A 19,981-nucleotide genomic window follows, 5' to 3' on the forward strand; every position below is an offset into this window, starting at 1 on the left:
CAATGTTTTCCTGGGTGGACTTGACCTTTAAGGAGGGAGAGGGGGCTATAAGGTTTGTTATGCGGGTTCGGTAGAGCCATTGGATGGTATAATGAGATGAAAAGCGAGGGAACGGGTATCAAAAGACATAGGCAAATGAGAAAGAGAGAGAGAGAGAGAAAGAAAGAATAATGCCTGATAAATATTGGCACCTCTTTGGTACCATGATTAGCAGAGAAAAAAATCATTTACCATAGAGGACAGTCATGAATGTTTACCCTCGCCGACGGTTCGACCCTTTAATAACCAGATGACCCGAGGATCGATTCATTATTTTCCGGCTTGTCCAAATGTTATTCTTTTATAATTCATACAGAGAACGTTATAATGTTTTCTCCTTTTTTCGCTTTTAACCTTATTATGAAGGTTATGCTCGGAATTAACCTTGAACGTTTATCCATGTTTGTTTTGGTCTCTATATCAGTGGGTTATTTACATTTACAGGGTGACCCCGATCTATAAGCTTCAAGGGCCCAAAGTGGTTAAATACTCATATTGACAATTGAAGTCGTGAATAATGTGAGCATGATTATAAGGGGTCGTATGATCTGCAACAACATTTTACAAAACATTTTACATTGCTTTTCTCCAACGATCAGGGCCACCAGGTTGCAGACCATTCAGCGGTCCGAGCGTAAAAAGTTTGCAAGCTGACAACAGTAGAAGTGAATGGTGTGTGCAAAGTCTTTGCCAACTTTTTGACTGGCCAATCAGAAAGCCCGTTTGTGAGTGAGCATTGTCATGAACATACAGATACATATTTTCAGACAGGTAGCATTTTCAGCTGGAAGACAAAGCACGAACTGTAGCAGCGGAAGGGTTCAACGCTGTTGTTATCAAGCATTCGGAGAAGAGCTGGCTGTTGTTGTTTTTTTAGGTAGAAAAGTTACTGATTGGTAAGTTGTTAATAAAAGTTTTGACCACTTTTTTTCCTTTGTTTATTTGAATGTAACTGAATGACTATATGGATAAGAGATAAGGCTACTGTTCATTTGAGGCAAGAATGTTGTCCTCTAAGATGATTTACAACCAACTATAGAACTTTGAAGCCTAGCTTAGCCAGTAACAATATTTCAAGAAAAATAAAGAAGGTACATGTATGTACCGTTTTGCAATTTATGGAAATGTCATGTTAGTTGCATAAGAAGTTCGTAAGATACCATTACTTGGCAAACGACTGGTACACGACCTTGTGCTCAATTATCTCCATTCCCATGAGCTAAAATGATCTTTTTATGCATAACTTCATTGAAATTTTTAGGAAATTCAGTCCCAATTCGTTTGAAGAAATACCGATGATATTGTTTTAAAAAAAAATCGTCATATGATCTTGCACCATTTATGATTTTGCGGCCCCGTTGGATGGCGCGGAAAGGTTGTAGTCGGATAATTAATTAGAGGGGCGAACCATTATAGGAAACCAAAACCCAATAAGAGCTTCAGTCTTATTGGAAAGAATAAACTAAAATGCACAATTTAAAACAAGATTAATCAAACCCGGTCAAAGAATAAGAGAGTTATGAAAGTTTGAAAAATCTTGCAACATTTTCTATAGAGATCTTCAAATAGGCAAACATGCTTCAGAACAGCAGAATGGCTCATTTTGTAAACAACTCTCCATTTGTTTTGTACACAAATTTTCAGATTTTTCCCATTAATCTTTAAACTGTGAAAATCTCTCTCTGGCCTTAAAATTGTGGGAAATATATTTTCTATGATTTTTGTTGTGCTAAGAAGAGGCAGGTTTCCACAAATTCAGCCATTTTGAAGCATGTTTGCAAATTTGAGGATCTCTGTAGAAATACATCAAGACTTTTCAAACTTCCATTACTCTTTTTTTTGACCGATGAAACCTGTTTTAAATTGCTCCTCTTAATTCAAATTTTCAAAAAAGATTAATTCTCTCTTTAGGGTTTGGTTAACACCCATAGGTTCATTCCTCCTATCTTCAGCCTGTCAGATGTATTCCGGGGGCTCGAAATATTCCACAAACAGAAGCCTGCTTATAGTGTTGCCCCACCATGTTGCTCTTATTTCATGCATTTAAATTGCTTACAAGAAGTGCCCGAGTCACGCTAGAGATACCCCTCATGCCCATGTCCATCAATTTGCACACCTAACAGCATTTCGGCGTTAATGAGCGATTGATCAGAACATTGAAATAACATCACCAATGTTTTATCCAGGATCCTGGAAGAGTAGTAGCTTTGTTTGTTTCAAAATTTTCCCCCATCACTTATATAGAGATAATCGATCTGTATATTCCGTTGCCATGGAAACGGACATTCTAAACGCAAAGGATGGGGATGGTGTCATCGTGATGGAGGGGCAGAACGGAGACCTGGGAGTTCAGGGAGAAGCTAGAAGAAGAGCTGACCGCATCTTAAGTAAGCTGACGAGTCGGATGATGTACAAACTCAGTGACAGACCACCTTGGTCTTCAACATTAGTACTCGCATTCCAAGTAAGAATATCATAATTACATACTTTCAATGTCACATATACATGCATATGTATGTGCGTATTGTTTGGGAGTGTGAGGGTGTGTGTGTGTGTGTGTGACGCAGAAGGATCGTGATTATGTCAGGGGAGGTGCCGTGGCCGAGTGGTCTAAGGCGCCTGGCTATATACAAAGAAAGTCTGGGGTTCCATCCCGGCCGTGGCACCTATATCCGTGAGCAACGCATTCAATGTACAATGCTCTTTTACTTTCAAATAAATGGAAATGCTATGTGCATTATTGGTAACTTGGTGTGCACTTGTTTTAAAAAAAAAAAAAAAAAAAATTATGTCAAGACACTTTTGCATCTCCAGATATCAGTACTTTTTACGCGGGGTACAGAATTTACGGTATAACTAATGATGTCAGGTTAAAATTTAATTCATTTGGATCATCTTTAGTGCTTCCTTGGTTTCATCGAATTAATTTTTGGTGAATCATCAGTATATTGAAGTCGATCAGATTACAGGATGTAGAACCCCTACTTGATGGACCCCGAAGGAATAACTTACATACACCTTTCACTATCTGCAGGTGAATTGATGGTTGATCTTAGATATTCTACTCACTGATAGTGATCAAGAGAGTCATCTTTGGGTGTAATCACTTTTTAAGCGGTTTCACGACTCTAATAACGACGAAGTAAAGTGGAGCGTTGTGGCCCAGTGGATTAGTCTTCGGACTTTGATACAGAGGGTCGTGGGTTCGAATCCCATCCATAGCATAATTTCATTCAGCAAGGAACTGATCCACAATGTGCTGCACTCAACCCGGGTGAGGTAAATGTGTACCGTTAGGAAGTACTTCCTCAAGAAGCTGTGTGCGCTATGAACGCCTAGCTTAGCCGGGTAATATAGGAGCGCCTTGAGCACCTAACAAGGTGGATATGTGCGCAATATAAATACCCTATATTATTATTATTATCAATACAAACTGTATTTCATGTAAAAACAAATAATGAAGATGATGATGATGATTATTATTATCTGCATCATCATCATCATTATTGTTATTATTACTACTATGTTTATTATTATTATTCTTATTATCATCAGCATCATTGTTATTATAATTTTTTTATTATTATTATTACTACAATATATTACAATTATTATCTTTATCAGCATTGTTATTTGGCATTATCATTAGTATTCAGAATCGTTGATATGATAGAAATAAACGGAGAAGAAAAAAATTAAATTCTTTTATCCCATTTCCATTCAAGCATGTTCAAAATAATTGAAATAAGTTACTTAACAGTTCGATATATAAAATAAAGCGTATGGAAATGTAGATGAGTGGGCAAGAGGAAGAGTAGGAGAAGAAGAAGGAAGGAGAAACTTAAATGGAAATGGTAAACGTGACAAAATAAGAAGAGACAGGGCAAACATTGATTTCCACTTTGTCATAAAAATACTTTTTGAAAACTTTTAACGTTTTTTTTACTGTGTACATTAAATGTGTAAAGACAAAGTCCATGCAATTCTGCCTTAGAGCATAACGATTTTTATTAAGTTGAATCAATCTATGAATATATGTATAACTATGTCTACGTAAGTACATACCATTCGAAGTGTTTGTTTTTATAGCGAAGTAAGTAGTGCAATTAGTGAATCTACATGGTTGAAAACAAGACGAATATCATTAGTTATAGAATAAAAGTAAACATATAAAGGTAAACACAAACTTTAGCATTATGTGACAGGCATTAAACAAATATGTTTACATCGCCATGAATTGGTAAATCTTAGCTATTGAACCAATGGTTCAGCAGTTCATTGACCTGGGTTTGGAAACAGCAGTTTGGAAATGGGGGTATTTATGAACCCCTGGGTGAACGTAATTTAAAGGCTTATTCTCAAGGTTAAGCAAATGTTTGCCTTAAAAATTCGGAATTTGGACACCCTTCAGCTGATGAGTGGGTATATAAATCAAGACATTATACTCTTAACAAGATAAATGTACTTATTCAATTTAGATCATTATTGTACATGAAATACGATGAGGTGAGTGATGCTTCTGTCAAATCATGGAACTAGTGGGGTCTATGGTCAAAGATACGCAGATCGAGTTCACCTATTTTGGTAGTTAGAGCATTTCAAATTTGTTCTCCCTCCCCTCCCTCCCCCTACCTCTCTAACAATACCCAATATATTTCCTTCAAAGTTTTTCTTGCTTTAGGGTCTTTCTATCAATATCTATATAATACAATTTATGATATAATATTGAAAAAAAAAATCCATAACAAAATGAATGAATGAAAACCATGTATACACTTATGGGTACTCCCTTTCCAGTCTCAAGCACATGAAAACTCTTCCCCTTCAAAATCGCGCAGATATTACCAGAAAGTTCCCTTTGAAAATGGAAGCAATCACGATATAGAGGCAATGAAGAATGGCATAACCAGAATTAAACAAGTTATGCCTCAATATATGGTGCTAGAAACGTGTAAAAGAAACTTGTGTCACTGTAAAGAAAATAAACTGAAAGAATTCAATTTTAAGGTTGTATGTAATTTATTGCCAGTCAGAAAGACATTGTTTAAATGGAATGCTATAACAGATGGGAGATGCCCACATTGTTACGTGGACGAAGATAATGTACATGCTTTCGTTGAGTGTAAACTAAAGAGATTCTTTTCTTATTTGACAACATTAGCTTAATTTGAATACAATGTCGACCTTCAAATAACAGAATTGCATTTACTTAAAGGGGAAGTTCACCCTGACAAACAGTTTATTGTAAAAATAGCGGAAAAAATAATAAAAAATAGTAATTAATTAAAGTAATTAAAAAGTTATTAGATCTTCAATTATTTGATTTGTGACGTCATATGCGAGCAGCAATCCTACATAGCGAATGGTAAAAACCGCAATAATAAACCTTTATTAGAGTTTCCCAAAATAGATGTAGGAGCAAAAATCAAATAAAAAATATTCATGATATTTCAAGTAAACAATTCTATAGACTACTATCTTCAGATTTATCAAACACTAACAGATGCTATTTGTATTGGGAACAGATAATTAGGTCACCATTAGATTGGAAAAAAAAACTTTTAAAAGAAACTTGTGTCACTGTAAAGACAATAAACTGAAAGAATTCAATTTTAAAGTTATATATAATTTACTGCCTGTAAGAAAGAATTTGTTTAAATGGTATGTTAGAACAGATGGGAGGTGCCCACATTGTTATGTGGACGAAGATAATGTACATGCTTTTGTTGAGTGTAAACTAAATAAGAGATTCTTTTCTTATTTGACAACAATAGCGAAGTTGGAATACAATGTTGACCTTCAAGTAACAGAATTGCATTTACTTAAAGCCCACAAAGAAACCGGACTAGATTCATTTCTTACAATTGCTTTTTGGTGTATCTACAAATGTAGGGGAAGGCGGGGTAAGTTGTGACAGTTTTTGCTTTTTGCATGTTAGAATTGATATGATTAATAATCTTGTCGAAATAAGTACCTTGCCTTGAAATTTAATTCTTCTGAAATATTTTCCACCTATATATAACTTTCTATCCCCACACTGAAAGTCATCGTGACCTTTGAAAAAAACGATGTCAAATGGCTCAACTTGCCCCATATATGGGGTAAGTTTGAGCCACCTTCTGGGGTAAGTTGAGCCACAAAAACTATGTACAAAATGTATAAGGGAAGAACCAGCATGTCAATTTTTTGTTTAGCCTTTTCACTTGAAAATTCTCTATGAATACTAACATCCTTTAAAAGGAAAAGAGCAGTCATGTAAATTTGCTCCTTTCAGCCAGCATTTCAATTGATTTTTATGGTTTGTTTGTTTTTTAAGATACATTACCATAGGAATTACCATGGCTCAACTTGCCCCATGCTGTTTGGCTCAACTTACCCCAGTCCGAATTTAGTGCGATAATTTTGTATCCATACATTTATTATGCATCTGTCATATAAAAGACTACGACAAGAATGAAGATCCATACCTGGACTAATAATGTTGTTATCATGTCTTTATTATATTTAAAGACGTGTGTGATTATAAAGCACTTATCTATTTCACACTCTTTTTTACTTTTTTGGCTGAAATTCATATTTTTCCCTCTAAAAAACTACTTTTTGTTTCAAAGTTGAAAACAATATGGTGGGGTTAGGGGTTATGCTATGGGTCATCAATACATGACACCACCACAATGTCTGACTCATTCATTATTGGCCTGGGGCTGGTGGCTCAACTTGCCCCTATGCTCAACTTACCCCGCCTTCCCCTATACTTATAAGAAACAAAACAGGAAAAGATCGTCAAGAATTCAATTTGGAATATTTGTTTGAAAAGAAATATGTAAACATGTGATGTGATTTTGACTGTTCAATTATGTATATAATAAATGCCCATGGTAGGTTAAAAAATATTTGGTGCCTGACTGTACTACTGCACAGCAGAAACTGTGGTGTTAACCGGTGTACATAGAGGACCACACCAGTTATTTTACACCGGTGTTAAATTGGTGGTGTTAGTTTTACACCTATAGGTGCTATTACAGCACCTATGGTTGTTACATTTACACTCTTTGGTGTTATGTTCAATCTCTAGGGTGTTATTTTAACACCTCAGGGTGTGGTCCTCTATTAACACCAATTGGTGTCAGTTTTAACACCACAGTTTTTTACAGTGTGGCTTTCGATGCTTTCCTTTTGATATAGCATTTCATTTTAATGTTTGGTGGATGTGTCGCTCTGCCATTCATTCTGGGGCCTATTCTCTGCATCGAAGGGAACATCACCCTCCTCTCCAAATTCTTCGCCACCATTTGCTTCTTGTCTGGACTTCAAACATTCATCATGACCACCATTGGTGTTCGGTAAGCTAAACCCATATACCTATCTTGGTTGGCCGGATCCAGGATTCAATCATTGGGGAGGGTGCAGAATTGTTTGTACTTGTTTCATTATTGCATGAAGAGCAAAGTAAATAAAAGTGTCCCATTTCATTTGATCTGCATGCATGTATACAGATTTAACAGCCCATTAAAATATTCTTACCGAAATTTCCATACATAACTATATTTATGCCAATTTCAGTTTCAATATGATCTTGTTGAACAAGCTTCACCAATAAAAGTGATAAGTATGATGAATAAAGCATCTTGACCGACCGTTGATCACATGACGTTCTTATTTATGACATTGTAGGTAGACATGTGTTGTGAAATGATTTGCTGGTATCGCTGGTCTGAGACCTAAGAGAAAATATGTGGGAATTGAAATAATCAAAGCACCTGATGCTGCACTTCCAAAGTTCAAGTATGACATAGCAGTTCAACCATATGTTGTGATTTATCAGTCAGTGTCGAATCCGAGATGAGGAAAGCTTAGTCGTAGAACATTGGTTCGGTAAATCAGTGACAATGTTCAAACGAACTCTATTCAAATGAGAACTAAAATTCCCTCGTTAAAAAAGTCCACATAATATAAGCAGCTGGCGAGACTAAAACGTCAAAACTTAATGTTTTCCTGATGTTTTCTCCATAGAAAGCACAAATAATTTGCCATGACAGATGTGATTCTCTATGTACTTTGACAGTTTGTTGTACCATGGTATCAATAAGACTTTTCCCCGGGCCTGGCGCTTATTGTATTTTAGAGATAAACAAAACCTGTTACCTGGTTATCTTTACCGTTGACAACCAGGAAAAGCTACGTCTTTTCCGCATTCCACCGAGTCCAGAAAAAAAATCGTTGTGAAGACTATGAATCAATCTTGGACTTTTCTTCTATACACTCTCGCCTGAATTATAATCCTGCAAAGAAAATATGCATGATAAGTTCATGTCCATACTGAGATTTGAACCCACAACTAATTGCGAACACCTTTGATCCTCATAAGAGAGAGCGCGTGTTATCCCCCTTCTTGAATCCAAGTCAGCTGATCCGTAAGAACATTTTGACCAATTTAAGCTTTTCTCAGGACATAAGATGTTATATATTTAATCTGGCAATGTATTATAAAGCCAGGAATGAATAATCGCGATGTCACAAAATGTTATTACGGCAGATAGATGTAACGAGAAGCATATTGTTCATAGACTTTGAGGGAAGTCATATATAAATTCTTATATACTTCATGAACTTGATCACAGTAAAGGGAATATCAACTTGACTGTCCCAATAGCACTTAATTCAACGAATTAGAATGCAAACCTAATTAATTTTAATAGTATACTCAGGATTTTGGCAAGGTTTTCTTTTAATCATGAGGAGTCACTGTCCTATTTTATTTTATTACATACCATTTGAAGGTATTATTTGATTTTGATTTGATTTGAATTTATTCAGACAAATAAAATGAAATATTTACATGCCTTGGATTGCCAAACAAGGTCTAGAAAAACCCATACAAGTAGGCATCCCAAAATATTAAAACAATACATAATCAATAACATTAGATAAGAAATACAAATAGGCATTATAGTTTACATTTTCCCCTCGTATAATCAAACTTTCCATGGGGCACTGACTTTTTGTTGTAGATCATGTAAACATGTTTTTTCACATTAAATTTATCAAGGGACTTACAAAAAGCAATAATAAAACATATCATACCAGTAGGCCAAAAGGGTTACGCGTAGGGGTGAGAGGTGGACCTATTGTATTCTACATAGCCTTTTATAATTTCGTCTTTTGGCAAGTCATGTTTCAGGGCGCATAGTAATGAATTTAATTCTGCTCTTTGATGTAGTACATGACCTTTGTTGCCTACTTTATTAGTTTATAAATTATTGATGTGAACATGTTTATAAGTTCAGAAAACTAATAAAAAGAACATCCTACGTAGTAAATATGAAGATAATCTAAAGCGAATTACTAGGTTTTGTAATCGATGTGACGCACTAGAAATAAAATTTGTAATCAAATATTTTCATAGCGAAAAAGCGTATTTCACCATAACATTGTATAACCATAATAATACTTTAAGGGTGATAAAACATGGTGCCAGTTAAAGGCAGTGGCATAATGAGGCGACATAGTGTGGTTTTGAATTGTGGATAAAGTCATGTATCTATACAATAAGCTCCGAGATATGTGTTCAGACTCTAGTTATTTTAGTTTGTTCTGGATTATTTTACTTGTCACCTTTAATTTTTTTTTCCTTATCAATGTTGTGTTTTATTTTTGTTTGCTTGATTACGATCATGTCTAATTATGTAAATATTGTAATTTCTTGTAATTGATATTTATGTAAACAATAAAAACATTAAAAAAAAAGCTATAGACAGTGAAGCGAGCAAGTAAAATATGAAAAAAATGAAGTTTTAATTTCAAATGATATTAAATGACAAAAAATATTAAATTGATTGAAAATACACTGCTTCTTAACCCCCCGGGGGGGGGAGGCTTGGGAGCCAATAACCTATGCTGTAATATGTTGAATAATATCAATTTCTTTCTACATTTTCTCTCCCACCATGACCACGTAGACTCCCCATAGTGCAGGGGCCTCATTATGTGTTTATCCTCCCCATTATTTCGATGATGAGAGTGCGAGGACCTTGTCCAGCTCAAAACGGTAAGACAATACTATTCTTAAAATTGTATTAATAATAGCACTGATAATTCTCAAAAGAATGGTCTAAAAAGGGACAATAATGACAATAATATGAATGATATTGATCATTTTAAATTATAACGATAGATTAATCATTTTAGCATTTCTTCAAATACCATACGCGATACCAGTATTCGATCTGACCTAGCCTCCGGATGTTCGTTACGAAAATGGAAATGATTATGGCAGATAAAATTAAGACTTTTCTTTCTTGATTTAATTAGCCAACTCAACAAATACCGAGGACAACCCCGAATTCTATAGCCGTATGCAAGAGGTAAGTTATATCAGACGTTTTGGTGCATTAATGTTTCCGAGAATTGAAATGGTAAGACAAATTTGGTTGGAGATGCAAATAATTATGACGATGATGATTCGAATTTCTGGCTTGCGCCCAATAAACTAAGAGTTTGGTTGCAAAAGGGTTTAGGTCCACTCTGGACCATTCCGAGAAAAATCATGTTGTTTATTCTTATTGCAATATTCTTATGAGAAACTAAATTGTCATGATGTACTACCCTATCATGTGAACAAAAAAATGGGTGTAAAAGAAATCTATTATTTTAATATATATATACACAACAAAAAAAGTAAGTCCCCCCTAAATCAAATTGCTGTAACTTTTGAACCAAATTATTTTGAGATATGATATTTCACGGATGGTTTTCTACACTCATTAAGCAACTCCTGGGGAAAAATGAGATCGATCAGTTGAGTCATGCATGAGTAATTAAAGATTGAATTAAAAATGACCATTTTTGAAAGTCACAAGTGTCGTTTTTCAGATTGTGCAAATAAAAAAATTGGGCAAAAATTGTTTTTAGGTGAATTTTATGGTGTTATGCTGTTTTACTATCCATCATTTAACCACTTCAGACCAAATTTTGATATCGCATGTTCATGGTTGAGTGAGCACGATGTATTGCAGGGGCCGCGGAAGCGGGGGGGGGGGGCTGTGGGTCTTCAGCCCCCCACTTTTTTCCATAAGCAAGTGCAAAAATTTAATACGATTGTGATTTTTGGCATGGTCAGCCCACCCCCACACTTTGAAAACTGCTCTGTGGCCCCTGTATTGTGACGTATCATCATAGGTTTTTTTTTTGAGGGGGGTAGTATCTTCTACAACTTGTTAGATCATGTTAAAATTTGAAAATGTTGATGGCTCCCCCGATTATAGGCCCCTCCCCCATTTAAAATTCTGGATCCACCACTGATCTGTCCATACATTCAACTGATCCTGAGAAATTGTTAGGAAAAGAATACATTTATGCAGTATAGAGTATTCATTCCTAAGTTTTCGAATGTGCTCGCTCAACCATGAAAATGGTTAAAGTTCGGAAAGTGTTTGGTGATAGAACTGATGGATGATAAAAACAATAGCAATTAAAGACACATTTGAAACCAAATTTGCCCCCAATACTCACTTTATTACCCTTTAAAATGAGTCTGTGACATTGAAAATACCAATTTTCCCACTTTGATGCGTGCTCACTCATCCATAACTAAACAAATCGATTTCATTTTCGCACAGAATTCTGCCCAAAGGTTGATAAACATTACTGCCAAACGACATTGCTAAAGACAGCCTTGAAAAAAAGTTCCACCATATTGAATAAGGGGTTACGTATGCTTAAACATATGCACCCATAATGTACACAAGTCTATGAGAGAGGAAGTCAAAATTTTAACAGATATGAAATGAGGGTTTGTTTCATGGACGGTTTTTGTTACTTCTGCTAACAGTTATTTCATGAAACTTCGCACATGGCTTCAGAGTAACACTATCCAAAAGGTGCGCACACCAAAATAACCATTCGATACGGTACAGAGTGGGGCCAAGGCCTTGAACTTTCTTCTCATTTGCATAATTTTCGAATATTGTGTGCTCACTGATGCATTAAACATCGGGATTTTCATAAAAATCAAATCAAATGAACTGTACAAGGAGTTTTGTGACAGATATCCATAGTTACAAACTGCATTTTTTCCAATAACGTAAAAAAGAGCTAATCACATTCCACATGTTCATTCAAGCGTAAATGTTTAATTTGACACCTTTGAATCATTGAAGCATGTTAATTGGTCATGAACATAACAAAAAAGTTGAGAAAAGATCATTTTCAGTTACCAAAATGAAGCAGTACTTGCCTACGGTATTTGAAAATCGCATTTTTTGTTTCCAATAAATGTTCATTGAACCGTGAAACGATGAATATTGTTGAAGATAGTCTTCCCCAAAATAACTTTCGTTATATTCTAGCATTTTTATTGATAGGAATATGTAAAAATCCAACGTATAGCAAATTTAGACTTGAGTTTATTCAACCGTGAAATTTAGCTAAAAAAGTTGTATTGTCTTTTAGAAAGTACCTTTTACAAGCCTTCTGACTATTTTTCATGATGAGAATGTGGAATTAGTTCTAATAAAATGGAATCAAAGTCATGATATTTTGCTTGTGACTTTTGAAAAGTGACATTTTTGCCTTCTGACGGTGCTCACTGAAGCATGACGTAAGATACGTCCACAATATTTACTCAGAGGGTAGCTTATAAAATTACCTACACGTTCATGTAAAAATATATCAAAAACTCGCATTGGTTCGGAAATTATTGATGTTTGTTTAGGGGGGACTTACTTTTTTTGTTGTGTATATATTTATATAAATAATTGTGGACCTAACCCCTTTTGCAACTGATCTCTTCAAATATACATAGTTTTATTCTCGTGACTTATGCTTATATCTCGCCTTGGTCTTCGGCCTCGGTAACACAATGGTTCACTTAAGAAATTGTAGGGCATTTTAGCAATCGTTTTAAATGAGTGCTTTCTATACAGATAGTATTTTGCAAAAAGCCCTTCATAACAAAGCAGCCTTTGTCGAAAATCGGTGAACCAAAACAACAGTGTCGTCCTGGACTGTGGAAAAACAATATATTTGCCATTTTTCGTCCGGTCCGAATCTTATTTGTGCTCTCCCGGTCCACCAACTTTCGGCAATAACCTCAAATCTGTCCATGGTGATTCGACGGGCATTTACAATAGATACTCAATGTTCCAGAAACTGTCTGGGAAGTGGATGCTAAAATACGTGAATCTCGATCTCCGGATCATGTGTATTGCTTTGAGTGTGGGATAGTTTACTCCAAAGCATGCCCTCCGTGCACCATGTTACCTAACCCTGCAGGTTCAAGGGGCAATGATGGTGTCTTCTCTCTGTGAAATGGCACTCGGTGTTTTTGGAGTCATCAGTTTCCTGATGAAATACATCGGACCGTTAACCATCGCGACTACGATTACCACACTCGTCCTCAGTCTCACCCACATCATAACAGATAAGTGCGGAGTCCACTGGGGTGTCGCGGCTTTGTAAGTGGGCCCACACTGTGAAAATGAAGAGCTATTTTAGCACTTAAAGTGCTTGTATAGTGACTGCACTATACGAGTGCTGATTTTCTAGTGTAAATTTGAACTGGAAAATCAGCCCTCGTAGTGCAGTCACTATACAAGCACCGTAAGTGCTAAATTAGCACTTCATTTTTTAACAGTTTACAATGTGCTGAATGCAAATATTAAATGGATTTTAGTATATGAGTTTGTGTTGACTTTGAATGAATTACGAACACACTAATCATCTTATTAGATTACTTTACCCCCAATATGTTAAATGTATTGCACAAAATTTTAGTATATACCAGTATGCCGAGTATAGAAAAGAACAACAGGAAAATAAACTAGTTTGTGTATAATTCTATAGGATTTAAATGCATCTTTAAAGGTTAAGTTTTTTGGGGGTAAAGGAAAGGTAGCCACAATTCAAGTCGAAAGTTATATTTCAGTCTACTGCTAAATAAGGAAGCTAATGAATTCGAGTATTTAAACAAAAATATATAGTTAATTAAAGATAATTTGCCAGTATATCGTTTCATTTGGTGGGCTATTCAATAATGTATCCTCAGATTTATCAATGAAAGCGAAATTGTGTGCTTTAGTCGTTACAGTTCCTTCCTCCATTGACAGTAGAATATTACCCTAACAAAAAGTTTGTTTCCAATATGAAAATATCTTTCATGTTTTCTGTTTCTCTCATCCCCCCCCCACTCCTCCCCGGTCGTATTGATCAGCACGATAGTGATCATCGTGCTATGTTCCCAGTACATCGACCGCTACAATGTTCCCTGTCCTGGATACAGCAAAGCCAAAGGATGTCACCTCTTTAGATATCCAGCATTCCGCCTGTTCCCAGTAAGTACAACAATAAGCAAACAGAGTAAATTATTATCTATTTTCATTGTGAATCAATATTGATGACATTCTGTCTTCTGCAAGACAGAAATGTAAAAGTTTTTTGTCGGGTTAATTGGTGATGCTCTGTAATTATTTTGCGATCATTGTTTTTTTATATATATATAATGAAAAGTATCGGACCCAGAATGGAACCCTGGATGACAACCGCAGTAACCGTACACGTGTTAGACAATGTGCCTTCTGGAACTGCACCTCGTATCTACATGAACCTTATTAGGCAAATCTTTCTCCAACATCAAAATACCATCTGAACAAGGAAAAAAGGGAAATAAAGTATAGCACTGAGTATGAATAACAAAAATATGGTAAAGGTAAAATTCAAAGTTTTCTTCCAAAGCAATATATATTTTTATACATGTGAAATTACAACGAATAAACATGGACCTTTTCTACATGTTCTTCGCACCTCTTGCCTGTATCTCTACTCATTCGTCTTCATGATAATAGGTCTTTTTTGCTACTACTCTTGGTTGGATACTCTGTTATATCTTAACCGCCACCGATGCTATTCCTAATGATCCCAACTCACCAAGCTTCCTGGCTCGTACCGATGCGTATGGTGACGGAGTGGCGAGGACCCAATGGTTCTATTTCCCTTATCCAGGTAAGATCTAGCTTCGTATAGAAAATCAGAACTTTTCTACTATGTTATGCATCAAGACTATAACGCTCGCAAGACACTGTCAGATAAAACAAAATGGACACTAGGGAACGAAATATTATCATCGTTCATTCGTTCAAGGGGTAATAATGTGATGCGACCATTTCTGGTTTAGATCTTGTCCTTCCTGTGTCACAGTGGATCCTTTTCCTAATCTTTTTTTTTTACCTCGCGACGGAGTTTGACACCAAGTGATTGATTCACGAGTCACGCCTGAATTTGTATAATTGGGGTATTGGGTTAACTTCTTAACGGACTACAAATAAAGAAAAGTATCAATGCGTAATTGTTTATTTTCTTTACATTGTTACTGCAATTATTATCATTCTGTTATTATCACCACTTATAGGATTAGTATGTTCATGATGTTGATGGTGTTTCAATTGGCTTTCTCCACCACCTACAGGACAATGGGGAGTGCCCACTGTTTCCGCAGGGGGTGTGTTCGGGATGTGCGCCGCCGGTATTACCTCTGTTGTCCAGTCCATAGGGGACTACTACATATGTGCCAGACTGTCAGGTGCTCCTAGCCCACCGGATCATGCTTTGAATAGAGGAATTGGTGTTGAAGGCCTCGGTGGTTTCCTCGCCGGTATCTGGGGCGCAGGTGTTCCTACCACGTCCTATCCAAGTAACATAAGCGTGATTGGATTAACAAAGGTAAACCTTCTTTTCCCCATATTTTGTGACTGGTTTTGTTCCATCGGTAACCCGACATTAGCTCCTGCGACAATTGCTGCTCCTGCAGTTTCCTTTGATAAGTAAGGTGTGGGTTAGTGTTGAGGGCGTTTTGTTCAGAATTGTGCGAGGATTAGGATTAACGGTAGCCTAGGATTAGACATTTGGGTAGATGTTTGGCTAAATGTAGGGATTTTCGATAGGAGCTATTGACACAGTCCAATACGGAACTCGTTCTACTTTTCCACTTCGTTTAAAGCGGCGGTCTAACCTGTCTTGTCTTACTTACAAGTTAGAAACGTAGGCAGAGTTTAAGGGACCCGTACGTGGTGACGTAGTCAAGTACCAACTCAATAGCGTGTTTTTACTCACCGACGTACAGGGGTTTAAGCGACACAAGTGCGTTTGGAAACAACGTCCTTTGTGCTCGATAACACTCCATTAAAAAAGAAGGTTTGGCCATTAGTAGGGTCCATGGTTTGGCAAATACGTTCAACGCTGGTGTGACACCGGCTCTCGATCGCTTCTATACTTGCGATAGACCATATAGCAACCCAGAGCTTCCAGGAATCTTTTGAATATAGTTATAATGTGTGTATGGAATGTCATGAACCTTGATCTCCATAGCTTGAAATAAGAACCTTAGACTCTTCAAAAGCCACTTTGTTAAGTGATAGTTTGAGGGTAGTGACTTAGAAATCAATTTTGGCAAATATTTTCTCTGGATTCGGAGCCCTTGCGTATTTTCTACACGTTATGTAAATCGTTATTAAAAAAATATCAACCTCCGGGCCCCGTTGCTATTATGCTAACCATCTAATGGTAAATTCCTGTAATCCTTGATTCTGATTGGCTGCTTAGCATAGTTACCATGGTAACTTTCATGCAACGGGGTCCTGAAGTACTTATTTTGTGAGGTAATACTGTTTAATACTAACCTGTCTGTATACAAATCAGTTCTATTTTGAAACTGCGTTTATTGTTAACAGGTGAGCAGCCTATTGGTTATTCAGGTGATGTGCACTTTTCTGGTAGGATTTGGAATCATTCTCAAGATAGGAGCAGCAATTTCAACCATTCCCGAGCCTGTCATAGGTGGAATCGTTGCAATACTTTTAGGTGATTCTTTATTTAATACCTGGGAATGGGGTTTCCAGTTTCATTTGACTGGAGGATCCAAAATTTCGTAGTATTTTTTTTTTTACTTCGCTCGGTCACAATCGACTATAAATACAATAAATTAGAAAAGTTTTGCAAAAAAAATTAAGGTATCTTCTGCAATGCATTGCTATACCTTCAATTTTGGACTCACTACGCTGGAGTCTGGCGAAAGATGTTACTTGGTGAAGAATTATGTCGTCACTAGCAGGTGATATGTCGGGCAAAATTATTCGAGTTTGGGCATGCTCAGTGCTCATGTTGATAAACTTCATCTACTTTGTATGCCGTGAACACAAGAGTAAGCTATAATGATGTACTGACGTAAGATTCCAATAACGCGCAAGATATAAAGAGTGTAATTCGGAATTTTTTTTTTTTAAATAAAGTGTGTGTATTAGAAGTTGGAAGAAAGTTCCAAAATCAATTATGTTCATTTCTTCCATCATATTTTCAGGACTGGTTCTATCCGCGGGCATGTCTAATCTCCAATTCGTTGACATGAACTCTCCACGAAATCTCTTTATTGTTGGATTTTCCATTACACTTGGAATATGTCTCAGTGAATATTTGGAGAAATATCCGGATGCTGTCCAAACAGGTCTCTGAATTTACTTATATACTTTATCTCCACTAGCGTACCTACGGGGGGGGGGGGCACAGGGGATTTGGACGTGAGGGATGGACACCTTCGTGTGAAAATGCAATGTAAATAGGTTTCCTCACACGTAAACTCGGTGTGTGTGTGTTAGGGAGGGGGATTTGGACGCGAGGGATGGACACCTTCATGTGAAAATTCAAATTTTAATGGTCTCTACATGAAGTGACACCGAAAATATATCCCGCCTAAAGAAAGCATATATATAGTGTCTACAACAAGAGAAAGAGAAATAAATAGTGTCTAAAAAGTGGTGTTGACACATCACATTGTCAAATTGTGCAAAACTACTTTCGATGGAGTAGACTGTTTACCTCGGTCTTCTATAATCTATTTTCTTCCTAGGTTCGCCGACAGCTGATCAAATTATTTCCGTTCTTCTCGGGACTAGTGTGTTCGTTACGAGCGTGTCTTGTTTCTTCTTTGATAACACGATTCGAGGTTGGTTGTATTAGAGAAAAATAACAGAAATGTATTCTTATTATCAGCTTCAGTTTCGTTTCACCCCCTTTCTTTACTGCTAAAAATCGTTTATCGTCCCAATAATCCTTTACAATAGCCATCGTCGAATAAGGTGTATTGAAATTGGATTCATAACACAGGTGGCCTGATCGTAGACTGTTGATCGTTGATTGTTCTGTATATTCAAAAAACAAATCAGTAAAAAATTACTTATAAAGGTAACATGGTCAACTGGGTGCAACTGTTTTCTAGTCACTTTTGACTGTTTTCTAGTCGTATTTTACTAGAACAGAGTTATTTCAGACTAGAAAATAATTCAGAAGTGTAACTATAGACATGTCAGTTGGATCCAGCTGACGACTGGTCTAGTCAATTTTACTGACTTGTTTTAAGAGTTTAAGACTTTATTTGATCTGATACTAGTGGTCGGGTTATGCAAATTAAATTACTGTATCTTGCATTCACAAGCTCTCAAATTACTGATTAAACCTTGATGAAACTTGGTAATATGAATGTATATCAAAAGACATTTAAGCGACGACTTTCATCGCCATCAATCTTATTTCCAGACGTGAATTAGCAACACGCATTATATCTCTATCATGTTTATAGATCCTTAAAATTTGGAGGGGTTCAATTATTTGTCAACATTTGTCTCTTCGTAAACATAAACGGCCGAGTATGGAGGTACAATGGGTTGAAATGTGTCTACTGCGTGGTAAATCTGAGAAGCAAAAATAACCTATAAATAACATTTAGAGTACAGAGCTGCCAACCTGAAAAAGAACATTTCATTGTTTTTAAAGTTGAAAATCAGTATTTCGGTGAGGAAATCAGTATTTTAAAAAAATACCATAGGACAACACATAAAGCTGAAACTTTAGAAATCAGTATTTTTCTCACTTTTCAGTACTAAATACTGAAAATCAGTACTACTTGGCAGCTCTGAGAGTATATGCATTCCCCTTAAAATCAAATAATACTTTGTCTCTTGATGAATCCCATCAAACTATAACTACTCTTCTTCACAGGAACCCCCGCTGAACGAGGTATGGGGGCGATGATACAAGCGGACGGCGATGACGACGGCGACGATGAGGAGATTGATGACGAAGAGCTCAAGAAAGAAGTGTCTCGGCTCGTCAGAGAAGGATATGATTTCCCGTATGGAATGTCCCTCATCAGAGCCTGTAAATGTACATCGAAGATTCCCTTTTGTCCGACGTATACACCGACAGAATGCAGCTGCTTACCAAATTTTCGTTTTTGGAAGAGGAAATCGAAGAAATATGACGAAATCAAATCCCTGGAAGTCGAAGCCCTGGAAAGACTGGAGACGACAGTGTGACATCACAGTCATGCATTTCAATAATAACTGGTTTAAAATAGTTTCATATTGCCCAGGTTCATCAGATTGTTATGGTCTCTAAGAAACATTCCTGGCGCAAGGATTTGTTATAGAATCATCACTGGAACAAAGCTTCTTGATAATAGTTTGCTTTGTTTTGATGGCAAACCAGGTCGGTGGAGTGGATCACCATCTCGTCACGATCAGCTAACACCGGTAACACCTAAACGTACTCAAAATTTAAAGGTCAAGCGCGGACAAAGTTCCACACTTTGTCCTCTTCATGTGCGTGTCGTTTCTCAGGTGTTGCTATGGCTTTATATATTGTTGATTGTTGTCAAATCAATTTCAATTTATTTGGTAAAAAACACAATCAAGAAATAATCAAATAAAAAAAAACAGATACATATGAATGACATGGACGCAGCAATCCGCAGAGTCGTAATTAGACGTAACTCCTGGTAATTGATCCGTAATGAGACGCAGAATTACGGCGCCACCCTGCGAAATTTTGAAATGTTCAAATTTTCGCAGAGAGTCGCCACGGTAAATGAACTATCCGTAGATATTTTGTAAATATCCAT

The 19,981-nt window shown here is 36.5% G+C and overlaps 1 protein-coding gene across 1 annotated transcript; it reads left to right on the forward strand.

The window, feature by feature from the left end:
- Window positions 1-661: 661 nt before the first annotated feature.
- LOC121423557 (solute carrier family 23 member 1-like) lies at window positions 662-19,557 on the forward strand. Its single transcript, XM_041618909.1, has 13 exons — window positions 662-935; window positions 2,284-2,503; window positions 7,225-7,382; window positions 9,999-10,087; window positions 10,351-10,403; window positions 13,312-13,493; window positions 14,249-14,369; window positions 14,880-15,036; window positions 15,500-15,753; window positions 16,761-16,890; window positions 17,387-17,530; window positions 17,933-18,028; window positions 19,081-19,557. Exons 2-13 carry the CDS (start codon window positions 2,312-2,314, stop codon window positions 19,395-19,397), a joined length of 1,893 nt encoding a protein of 630 aa, XP_041474843.1. The 5' UTR covers window positions 662-935; window positions 2,284-2,311; the 3' UTR covers window positions 19,398-19,557.
- The last annotated feature ends 424 nt before the right edge of the window (window positions 19,558-19,981 follow it).

Source organism: Lytechinus variegatus, chromosome 11 (genome assembly GCF_018143015.1).
Source record: "Lytechinus variegatus isolate NC3 chromosome 11, Lvar_3.0, whole genome shotgun sequence".
Lineage (NCBI taxonomy): Eukaryota > Metazoa > Echinodermata > Echinoidea > Temnopleuroida > Toxopneustidae > Lytechinus > Lytechinus variegatus.